Genomic DNA, 12,451 nt, shown 5'->3' with positions numbered 1-12,451 from the left:
CATTTCCTAATTACACACACTCTGGAAATGTTTAGAACCTACCTCAACGTCCCAAAAAAATTTGTCTTATGGAAAACAGTAAGTAGAAGATGGAGGAGGGGGATGCAGCTGCAGTTTTTTCATCCACTGTTTCAATAAAATAGCATGAAGGGGAGGGAAGCAGCAGGAGAACACATCTGATTGGCTCCGAGTACACACCATAACTCCTGCATCACTCTAAGAAGACCTGCCCCTTAAACAAACGTGGAGAAGGAAAATCTGCCTTTAGGCCCCTTTCACACGGGCAAGTATTCCGCGCGGATGCGATGCGTGAGTTGAACGCATTGCACCCACACTGAATACCGACCCATTCATTTCTATGGGGCTGTTCACATGAGCGGTGATTTTCATGCATCACTTGTGCGTTGCGTGAAAATTGCAGCATGCTCTATATTCTGCGTTTTTCACGCAACGCAGGCCCCATAGAAGTGAATGGGGTTGCGTGAAAATCGCAAGCATCCGCAAGCAAGTGCGGATGTGGTGTGATTTTCACGCACGGTTGCTAGGAGACGATCGGGATGGAGACCCGATCATTATTATTTTCCCTTATAACATGGTTATAAGGGAAAATAATAGCATTCAGAATACAGAATGCATAGTACAATAGCACTGGAGGGGTTAAAAAATAATAATAATAATTTAACTCACCTTAGTCCACTTGATCGCGATGCCGGCATCTCCTTCTGTCTCCTTTATTGAACAGGACCTGTGGTGAGCATTCATTACAGGTCAAGGACCTGTGGTGACGTCACTCCGGTCATCACATGATCCATCACATGATCTTTTACCATGGTGATGGATCATGTGATGACCGGAGTGACGTCATCAAAGGTCCTGTTCCTGTAATTAATGCTCACCCCAGGTCCTATTCAACAAAGGAGACAGAAGGAGATGCCGGGCCGCGATCAAGTGGATTAAGGTGAGTTAAAAAATTTTTAATTTTTTTTTAACCCCTCCAGCGCTAGTTTACTATGCATTCTGTATTCAGAATGCTATTATTTTCCCCTTATAACATGGTTATAAGGGAAAATAATACAATCTACAGAACACCGATCCCAAGCCCGAACTACTGTGTAGAAGTTCGGGTTTGGGTACCAAACATGCGCGATTTTTCTCACGCGAGTGCAAAACGCATTACAATGTTTTGCACTCCGCGCGGAAAAAATCGCGGTGTTCCCGTAACGCACCCTCACATTTTCCCGCAACGCCCGTGTGAAAGAGGCCTAAGAGAACCATCAGGGGTAGGATAAAGACTCTAAATATGCAGGCGTGTTACAGCAGAGATGGAGTTATGATCATGCAGATTATTACATTTGATGTTCTCTTTGCTCCTGCAGTTTCGGTGTTGTGGGGTATCAAACTACACAGACTGGTTTGAGGTGTATAACACAAGTCGAGTCCCGGATTCCTGTTGCTTGGAGTTCAGTGAGAACTGCGGCTTACACTCTCCTGGGACATGGTGGAAAGCGGTATGTGCCCTGTTATTCATGTCATTTTAAACTTTGTATGGAAGTTCCCACTGAATGACAACAGAGTGACAATGAAAACAATTTTTTTAGTTACAGGTAAAACTTGAAAAATTTGAATATTGTGTAAAAGTACATTTATTTCAGTAATGCAACTTAAAAGGTGAAACTAACATATGAGAGAAACTCATTGCATGCAAAGAGAGATATTTCAAGCCTTTATTTGTTATAATTTGGATGATTATGGCTTACAGCTTACGAAGCCCCAAAGTCACAATCTCAGAAAAGTAGAATATTGTGAAAAGGTTCAATATTCTCGGCTCAGTGTCACACTCCAGTCAGCTAATTAATCCATACCCCCAGAGCAAATGGTTCCTGAGCCTTTACATTGTCTCTCAGTCTGGTTCAGTAGGAATCACATTCATGGGAAAGACTGCTGACCTGACAGTTGTGCAGAAAACCATCATTGACACCCTCCGTAAGGAGGGAAAGCCTCAAAGGTAATTGCAAAAGAAGTTGGATGTTCCCAAAGTTCTGTATCAAAGCACATTAATAGAAAGTTATGTGGAAGGGACAAGTGTGGAAGACAAAGGTGCACAACCTCAGCTTGGAGAGGATTGTCAACAAAAGGCCATTCAAAAGTGTTGGGGACTTTCACAAGGAGTGGACTGAGGCTGGAGTTAGTGCATCAAGAGCCACCACACACAGACAGATCCTGCACATGGGCTTTAGGCCTCATGCACATGACCATTGTGTGCATCCGCGGCCGTTGTTCCGTTTTCCGTTTTTTTTTCGCGGACCCATTGACTTTAAATGGGTCCGTGGGAAAATCGGAGAATGCACCGTTTTGCAGCCGCATCCGTGATCCGTGTTTCCTGTTCGTCAAAAAAAATATGACCTGTCCTATTTTTTTGAGGACAACGGTTCACGGACCCATTCAAGTCAATGGGTCCGTGAAAAAACACTGATGCACACAAGATTGGAATCCGCGTCCGTGGTCCGTGGCCGTAGGCTACTTTCACACAGACAGATCCGCAGATCCGTCTGCATAAAAGCTTTTTCAGAGCTGAGTTTTCACTTTGTGAAAACTCAGATCCGACAGTATATTCTAACACAGAGGCGTTCCCATAGTGATGGGGACGCTTCTAGTTAGAATATACTTTGAACTGTGTACATGACTGCCCCCTGCTGCCTGGCAGCACCAAATCTCTTACAGGGGGCTGTGATCCGCACAATTAACCCCTCAGGTGCTGCAACTGAGGGGTTAATTGTGCGTATCATAGCCCCCTGTAAGAGATCATGTGCTGCCAGGCAGGAGGGGGCACACCCCCCTCCCTCCCCAGTTTTAAATTCATTGGTGGCCAGTGCGGCCCCCCCCTCCCTCCCCTGTAGTACTGTAGATTCATTGGTGGCCAGTGCGGCCCCCCCTCCCTCCCATGTAGTACTGTAGATTCATTGGTGGACAGTGCGGCCCCCCCTCCCTCCCATGTAGTACTGTAGATTCATTGGTGGACAGTGGGCCCCCCCTCCCTCCCCTGTAGTACTGTAGATTCATTGGTGGCCACTGGGCCCCCCTCCCTCCCCTGTAGTACTGTAGATTCATTGGTGGCCAGTGGGCCCCCTCTCCCTCCCCCTCCTAATTAAAATCTCCCCCCCTATCATTGGTGGCAGCAGAGAGTTCCGATCTGAGTCCCAGTTTAATCGCTGGGGCTCCGATCGGTAACCATGGCAACCAGGACGCTACTGCAGTCCTGGTTGCCATGGTTACTTAGCAATTGTTAGAAGCATTATACTTACCTGCGAGGCTGCGATGTCTGTGTCCGGCCGGGCGCTCCTCCTACTGGTAAGTGACAGGTCTGTGCTATAAGCAATGCGCCGCACAGACCTTTCACTTACCAGTAGGAGGAGCGCCCGGCCGGTCACAGACATCGCAGCTCGCAGGTAAGTATAATGCTTCTAAAAATTGCTAAGTAACCATGGCAACCAGGACTGCAGTAGCGTCCTGGTTGCCATGGTTACCGATCAGAGTCCCAGTTTAATCGCTGGGGCTCCGATCGGTAACCATGGCAACCAGGACGCTACTGCAGTCCTGTTGCCATGGTTACCTATCGGAGCCCCAGCGATTAAACTGGGACTCCGATCGGAACTCTCCGCTGCCACCAATGATAGGGGGGGAGATTTTAATTAGGAGGGGGAGGGAGGGGGGCCCACTGGCCACCAATGAATCTACAGTACTACAGGGGAGGAAGGGGGGGCCCACTGGCCACCAATGAATCTACAGTACTACAGGGGAAGGAGGGGGGGCCCACTGGCCACCAATGAATCTACAGTAATACAGGGGAGGGAGGGGGGCCCACTGACCACCAATGAATCTACAGTAATACAGGGGAGGGAGGGTGGCCCACTGGCCACCAATGAATTTAAAACTGGGGAGGGAGGGGGGGTGTGCCCCCTCCTGCCTGGCAGCACATGATCTCTTACAGGGGGCTATGATACGCACAATTAACCCCTCAGGACCTGAGGGGTTAATTCTGCGTATCATAGCCCCCTGTAAGAGATCGGGTGCTGCCAGGCAGCAGGGGGCAGTCATGTACACAGTTCAAAGTATATTCTAACTTGAAGCGTCCCCATCACTATGGGAACGCCTCTGTGTTAGAATATACTGTCGGATATGAGTTTTCACGATCTAACTCAAATCCGATGGTATATTCTAACATAGAGGCGTTCCCATGGTGATGGGGACGCTTCAAGTTAAAATATACCATCGGATTGGAGAAAACTCCGATCCGATGGTATAATAGGGACTCCTGACTTTACATTGAAAGTCAATGGGGGACGGATCCGTTTGTAATTGCACCATATTGTGTCAATGTCAAACGGATCCGTCCCCATTGACTTGCATTGTAATTCAGGACGGATCCGTTTGGCTCCGCACAGCCAGGTGGACACCAAAACGACTTTTTTTTCATGTCCGTGGATCCTCCAAAAATCAAGGAAGACCCACGGACGAAAAAACGGTAGATGTTATGGAAGACCAGGACCAGGATCACGGACCTACGGACCCCGTTTTTGCGGACCTTAAAAAAAAACGGTCGTGTGCATGAGGCCTTAAATGTAGTATTCCTCTTGTCAAGCCTCCCCTGTACAACAAACAACGTCAGAAGCGTCTTACCTGGGCTAAAGAAAAAAATAACTGGTCTGTTACTCAGTGGTCCAAAGTCCTCTTTTCTGATAAGAGCAACTTTTGCATCTCATTTGGAAACCAAGGACCCAGAGTCTGGAGGAAGAATGGAGAGGCACACAATGCAAGATGCTTGAAGTTCAGTGTGAAGTTTCCACCGTCTGTGTTGATTTGGGGAGCCATGTCATCTGCTGGTGTTGGTCCACTGTGCTTAATTATATCCAGAGTCAAAGCAGCCGTCTACCAGGAGATTTTGGAGCACTTCATACTTCCTTCCGCAGACGAGCTTTATGGAGATGGTGACTTCATTTTCCAGCAGGACTTGGCACCTGCCCACACTGCCAAAAGTACCCAAACCTGGTTCAATGACCATGGGATTACTGTGCTTGATTGGCCAGCAAACTTGAGAATCTATGGGGCATTGCCAAGAGAAAGATGAGAGAACATGAGACCGAACAATGCAGAAGAGCTGAAGGCTGCTATTAAAGCATCCTGGTCTTCCATAACATCTCAGCAGTGCCATAGGCTGATAGCATCCATGCCACGCCGCATTGAGGGGCCCAAACCAAGTATTGAGGACATGTGCATGATTATACTTTTCAGAGGTTCTAAATTTTTCTATTTAACATCCTTTTTTTAATGATTTCATGCAATATTCAAATTTTCTGAGATTGTGACTTTGGGGTTTTCATAAGCTGTAAGCCATAATCATCCCTTTTAAGTTGCATTACTGAAATAAACGAACTTTTGCACGATATTAAAATTTTTCGAGTTTCACCTGTATATAGCGCTGACATATTCTGCAGCGTTTACAGACATTAGCATCAAGCTGTCCACAATGGCGCTCACAATCTAAGTTCCCTATCAGTAGGTCTTTGGAGTGTGGGAGGAAACCCACGCAAACACAGGGAGAACATACAAACTCCATGCAGATGTTGTCCTTGTTGACCATGCTACACTCTAACGAATTAAATAATTAATACGCCAAAAGTGGTTCTGTAAATTTTTTAAAAATCCAGATTCACACTACGGGTGTGCACTTCTGAGCTCATGATATTTTCCCCCCACTACTTCAACAGGAAAAATGCACCGTTTGTGGTATGTCCCAGTGTCATACCTCTCAGAAAGCAATTCCTGTGTTTTATTTTTATTTTATTTTTTAAACGTTAAAGGTATTCTGTCACCTGGATTTTGCCTATAGAGCTGCGGATATGCGCTGCTAGATCGCTGCTAGCACATCTGCAATATACATTCCCCATAGCTGTGAGTGCTTTTATTTAGGGGGAAAAAACGATTTTATATATATGTAAATGAGGCAAGTAAGGAGCCCAAGGGGCTGTTACTAATGTTTCTGGAGCCCAGCCACGCCCTCCTTGCTCCCCGAGGTTACCAAGTTAGAGCGCCGTAATCTTGCGCATGCGCGAGTATGAGGCATGTCAGTGCCGGCATAGTGTTCTTTCTCTGTGCTGGTATCCGCCTCAGGGAACGAACTGCACACGAGCTGCGAGATTACGGCGCTCTAACTTTGTGACATTGGGGATCAAGGAGGAGATTCGGGGGATGCGTAGCGGTGCTGGGCTCCTTCACAATGGGCGTGGCTGGGCTCCTGAAATGTTAGTAACAGCCCCTTGGGCTCCTTACTTGCCTCATTTACATATATATATAAAATCGTTTTTGCCTAAATAAAAACAATCACAGCTATGGGGAATGTATATTGCGGACATGCTAGCGGCGATCGAGCAGTGCATGTCTGCAGCTCTATACCCCAAATTCAGGTGACAGAATCCCTTTAAGCCACACCACTAACCCCACCCAATCCCACAGTCTACTTTGTGCCCCCACTCAGCAAGATTTTTTTTTTTAAACTGATGACCTATCCTCTGAATAGCTCATGAGTATCTGATTGGTGGGGGTCCTACATCTGGGACCTCCGCTAATCAGCTGTTTGAGAAGGCACCGCAAGCGCAGATCCACTGGATTCGTAAAAATAATTGTACCGCCGCGGGAGAAGCAACTACTTCATTTGCATGCACAAAACCGTACACCGCACGTGCGCACTCAGGGGTAGGTAGATTTTTCAGTGCACACGCGGACACATCATCTGGCGCAGTTCAGCCTCACCACATAGCAGAGCTGAGTGCAGGATATTGGGGACACCACATAGCAGAGGTGATTGCAGGATATTGGGGTGGTGGGGTCATCACATAGCAGAGCTGAGTGTGGTCCCTGAGTGCACATGCGCGGTGTACCGTTTTGCGCATGCAAATGAAGAAGGTGCTTCTCCCGCGGCGGTGCAATTATTTTTACGAATCCAGTGGATCTGCGCTTGCGCAGATCCACACACACCCTCCTCCAGCTGATTCCTGTGCGGCCGCGTCACTTCTGGCTATAGCATTCTGCCAAGGTATAGGAATCTGGCAGAACACCGGCACTTTTTCCTATAGTGTACAGGCACGGCCACTGCTGATGGATTGCAGGGTGGCCATAACCCCTGGAAACAAGCAGTGTATAATGTGATGGAAAAATGAATCCAGCCAGCAAAGGAGGCAATATGGACAATCACAATACATTAGTAAGTGCCTTGTATTAACGTTCTCTACATGATAAATGCCACTTGCTGAAGTGACACAACCCCTTTAAATGGCCCAATGTAGCATTCCTTCTCCACAATTGCCTGCTCGTCAGTGAAGGGGACCACTGTATTTACATGCAACAATCTCCTCCACAGTATGGGAAGGAGTGAACGCTAATGCCATTGATTGTCCCCATACAGAAGAGTGTTGTTTAGACACCACGATCTGCTGCTGGCAAACGATAATTTAGGTGCCTGCACCAACAATCTTATTACCCGATGAACAAGTGGTTCTCCGGTTCTTCGGGTAATCGGCGGCACCTTGACATCAGCAGATTATTGCTAACAAGCGTACGTACGAATGTTCATTGGCTATAATCTGCTAGAACATCAGGCAGTGTAAAGGGCCCTTTAGCAAGGCTTGACACTATAAATGAGACCTGATGCTGGTGTAGATGTCTACACTCACAGATGTGCTCTGCTTTATTTCAGCCTTGTTATGAAACGGTGAAGATCTGGCTACATGAGAACCTTCTGGCGGTTGGGATCTTTGGACTCTGCACTGCTCTTGTACAGGTCAGTGCCGAACATGTCTTGGCTCTTAAAATTTGAGCAGCTCTATTAGATATTTCAATTGAAGTCCATTCCAGCAGCAACATCTTTCCAATGGCCTTGTATTCTCTATAGACAAGTTTAACTGCCGTTCCAGACCCGCGGTATGAAGGATATGACCTACCCAGGATATGAGACAGGAATTAAAGTGAATATGGAGGCAGAATAGTGTAATATTTATGAAGCAGGCAGCTATTCTAGCATAGAGCTTGATGGCAAATACTGGCCATAAATTGACTCGTAATAGCCATTTTTAATAGGTTCATATTATACTGTGGGTACATTTTCGCAGAACACCTGCACACTTCTCTTAAACACACAAGTCAGACAAATGTCACAGTACACAAAAAAGAAAAACATACAGAAGCAAATTTTGCATACTGTATCCTTTAAAATTGTTGTCCGCTCCTAAGCAAGTGTCAGTAATGTCACTTGCTAATTGTCTCAGAACACAAAAATGTGTTACCTGCATTCAGGCGACATGTACAGTGTGACCGAACGCAAGGGCAGAAGAGCTTGGTAAGGTTTGTTGCATCGATGGGCTGGTGTTCCCATGGGCCAGTCTTGATCCACTGTGCACTGATGCACCTAATTTATTAAAGGGGTTCTCCGGGAATGATTTAAAACGGCTGTCAGCAACCTGTCCTAGAAAGTAAATGTAGCTGGTGTAGGCTTGAACTACAACGTACACCAGTGTCTGGGGTAATTTATAGTAAATTCGGCGGCCCACCCACCTTTTTTATCACCATTTTAGAAAATAATGCTTCCTGTTGTTAACAAAGTGTCAGCCATATATTAGATGACCTCTTTAAAGTGGGAGGGGGCTTCAAAGTTACGTTAAGGTGACTCATTTATAAATGGTTCTAAACACTTTTTTGATACGCAGAGATATCTTCCAAAAAAGAGAAACATCTCGCCATCACCGCCTCTTGGAAGTATCTCCCTATGAGTCAAGATCCGACTTTCAAGCCTTGGGATTTGACTAGGGAATACAGGCAGGCCAGATATCCAGCTGTAGACAACTGTTTCAGGGTGTTTGCCCCTTATCAGAATGGAGTAGGATTCTGGCTGGCACGATGGTTCGCTTTCTTGGGAGATACCTCTTTGCATATTCATTTCCCATGGAGCATTGCCAGTAAGTCTCCATACAGGACTGGTGTCTTTAAGGAGATTCAGCACCCTGCCTAAGCTGCTTCCAATGCATCATACTGAGCATACCGCCATGAAAGATAGTGGTCCCAAAATATAACCAAACCTTTCTTGTGAAAATCCAGTCGTCTAATAAGGATTTTTACAAGAAAGGTATGTTTAGGTTCCCTATATAGCGGTATGCTAACTTTGAAATCTTGGAGGTGACTTGCTTTAAAATTAAATGCTAGAAAATATCACAGTAAATGTTATGATTAAGATAGCAGTAAAGTTGGTGACATCATACTATATAAAAGAATAGGAATCTCAGTCATACTTTTTGAGGTCTTAGGTCCGCTGTACCGAATTCCAATTTGGCTACAAACTGAAATATGAATGATGTGCTCTGATTACAATGACAGAACATCTTGTTCCTCTTCTAGTACTGAGGATTTTTCTTCTTGCTTCTGTAGATTCTTGGACTTACATTTGCCATGACCATGTACTGCCAGATGGCAAAAACCGACACATACTACGCCTGAGACATCCACCCCGTCATCTCCCTGCTCTCCTTACTGAGATGTACCCGGGAAGAACCTATGTGGTTTTCAAAGCAGATCTTCCTTCGTTCTGTTCTTCCTCCTTATTTGAAACCACCACAGACAGCCTCGAAAAGCACAAGAGCCCTCTGAAACATGACAACTTTCTCCAGGCATGGAGGACCGGCAGCGGGTGGGGAAGTGGACAACTCTTAACAACTCTGAGTACGGTGGAGGAACATGTGGTCTATGGAAGCCAAGACTTGGGGGAGGGTCTTCTGTGCTTCTTTGGGGGACAGCAGTGGGTTTTATACTGTTCACCACACGATCAATGGAAGCACATCTTTGACTGTTCTCTCCAACTAAAACTGTACTACATAAGAACTGTTCTGCCTTTAGTGCTTACCGTCTGGTTAACCAAAAAGTCTACTAGCTATCATATTACTGGGATTTACATTTATACTGGCTTTGGGTCTATATTCAGAAGGTCCTGGTACATTACCATATATGGTGAAATCCATCCAACATATACTAAGATTGGGGAATAAGTCATGTCCTACAAAAATGTGTCCTTTAGCGCCAAACCACCCGATAATACAATTAATGTGAACTTTTTCCAGTAACTTGAAAACTGCCAGATAATTAACTTAAAGTCACAGCCACACGGCTTTCAGTGCATTGAACTCAAAAGGAAAAGTATTAGTTTGCAGTTCTCCGCCTTCGGTGAACCATAGTATAGATGTAGTCTACCATTGCTTTCAGATTATTGGCATTTAAGAATCATTTTCTTTAGAGCCTAATCATTGTAATTGGTCGCCCAGCGTAGCCTAATTCTTACCGGCCAGGCAGACACTATATAGCAGCATTATTCCTATGTGTAAAGGTACAATAGTGGAAAGTTGTTACATCCACAGCTTACTGCGCTATGCAGTAAAATGTGTGGAAATGTAAATTTAGGATACATACAATGTCACTTAGGCAACCTAAAGACATTTCTGTATGTCCCAGTAGAAGAGCCAGTTGGGTGGACCATACCATCTGCTGCCTTCCTCTACATCAGTATTTGAGATTTGGTTTTCGTATTTCTTAACCCACTTATGTTATGGTCAGCAACGAGCAAATTTCATGAACTTGGAAAGGCTTTTCTGCCCATCGTTGGCACGTTCATAGGATGTCTGTAAGACGTCAGCAATCTTGGAGGCTGCTAGATTTGTATATAGAAATAATGTCTAGCTAAAGGAGACCTTCGTACACAGATTGTTACAGGAACTGGTGGAAAGACTATGCATTTTGTTGCCGAGACTCTTCTTTAGTGTCTGCCACGCATTGCTCTGTACCTCTCGCAGAGCGTCACACTCCATGTCACCTCTCCCAGTAGGATACTTGGAAGTGACACCAGACGGCACTATCCGAACACACAGGCAGCTAATGAGATTCCCCTTCCTTCTCAATGTTTCCATTTATACTAAAGCACTTATGGTTCAGTTTATAACCAGGCACAACCCTGCCTCACCCCGCAAGCAAAACCGTAGATCACTGCTCCCTGTATGAGGGGTAGGGCCTAACATTGGACATCGTTCCCTTTACCCACATTGTGAGTTCAGTGATGACTGCTTCCTGGTAAGGTCCCTGCAGACTCTCACTATGTTTCCCTCTTTCAGTGTATATACTTATATACATAATTTATGCAAGAAGTATAGTGAAAATTTGTTCTAATAAAAATGTTTATCAGACGCTGTGTGTGTGCATTGAATATATGGACGGACTGCATCTCTGGCCGCTGTAGAGTTAAGAAGCCAAGTGTTGATTTCCATCTTCAGGGACTTCTACTCAGCACTTGGTAAGCCGTGTCTCCATTGTATATATACAGTGAATGCTCTGCTAGTTTCCATATAGCGGTGGTGTAAGGCAGATGATTGGAAAGGAACATTTGTACGAATGCTTGTTCCCCGATAACTGCCCCCAGTAGGTGAAAGTGATCAGCGGATAAACCAGAAAAAAAACTCCTCTGTTGGCCGACTGGATTGTTTTTGTGAGCATAATGTTCCCTGGTTAGCAGCGAATCTCCCTGTACTGCCAACATAATGTAGAAGTGTGGGGAATGAATGATCGTAGTGATGATTGTTCATCTTGTTCATCCCCATCCACATTCAATCAGTCTGTGTGAAAGGCCTTTGAAACTAGCGTTGATCAACTGGTTTTATTGTTGATCAGCACTCTTTTTTTGGCCAGGAATCTTACCATCTAAAAGGATGACAATGGCTCATGCACATGGCCGTATTATGGCTCCAGTTTGTAGGTGCATGGGGCTCTACTGTACCTCTGTAGGCCTTTGATTTTATATGGTGCCGTACATAGCTTGACATAACTGCTACTCTACATGTACTAGTACTGTATGAAGCCTTGCCACATTGTGCTGCCAGTAAAGCGCAGAATGGCGATGTTCTTGCTGATTCAGACCGTCCCAACCATGACATTTCAGGTAATCGGTCCACTATAATCATCATTAGACATGTTACTTTAGCACATTTTTGGGTATTACCATTTCAGCAAATAAAGCTAGTTTATTGTGTAATGAAAATGATTGTCCGGTCAGAACAACTTCCCCAAGACTGTGGCTGTTCCTGCTACTACTGCCTAGTGAGCAGGGCCGAGCATGACTACGCTGCAGTACCAAGAACAGCCACTCTAGTAAGAATGTCACTGTGCCAGGTACACTGCAGTGAAGGGACATCCATGTGCATTCTGTTTCCGTATGGCCGTTCCGCAAAAAATACAGAACATGTCCTATTCTTGTCCATATTGCGGACAAGTATAGGCATTGTTACAAGGGATCCGCAAAAACTGGTGGGGGTCGCAGAGGTCAGAGCTCCACTGATCCTAAGGTCATGGAATATTTTTTGTCATCACTTTA

At 45.4% G+C, this 12,451-nt stretch overlaps 1 protein-coding gene across 4 annotated transcripts in view; it reads left to right on the top strand.

Moving 5' to 3' along the window:
• The window catches only part of TSPAN4 (tetraspanin 4), a 594,748-nt gene extending 583,488 nt beyond the window's left edge, over positions 1-11,260 (top strand). For 3 of the 4 annotated variants that reach the window (XM_040410435.1, XM_040410436.1, XM_040410437.1), the window contains 3 exons: positions 1,377-1,508; positions 7,751-7,834; positions 9,472-11,259. In XM_040410435.1, the coding sequence (XP_040266369.1) occupies positions 1,377-1,508; positions 7,751-7,834; positions 9,472-9,540 (285 nt within the window). In that variant the 3' untranslated portion in view covers positions 9,541-11,259. Of the gene's footprint in view, positions 1-1,376; positions 1,509-7,750; positions 7,835-9,471 lie in introns of all 4 variants that reach the window. The other variant, XM_040410434.1, reaches the window with a different exon arrangement.
• Positions 11,261-12,451: the final 1,191 nt, after the last annotated feature.

This window comes from Bufo bufo, chromosome 10 (genome assembly GCF_905171765.1).
Source record: "Bufo bufo chromosome 10, aBufBuf1.1, whole genome shotgun sequence".
Lineage (NCBI taxonomy): Eukaryota > Metazoa > Chordata > Amphibia > Anura > Bufonidae > Bufo > Bufo bufo.
Note: the sequence above shows the minus strand (reverse complement) of the source record. Positions and strands in the feature narration are given on the sequence as shown.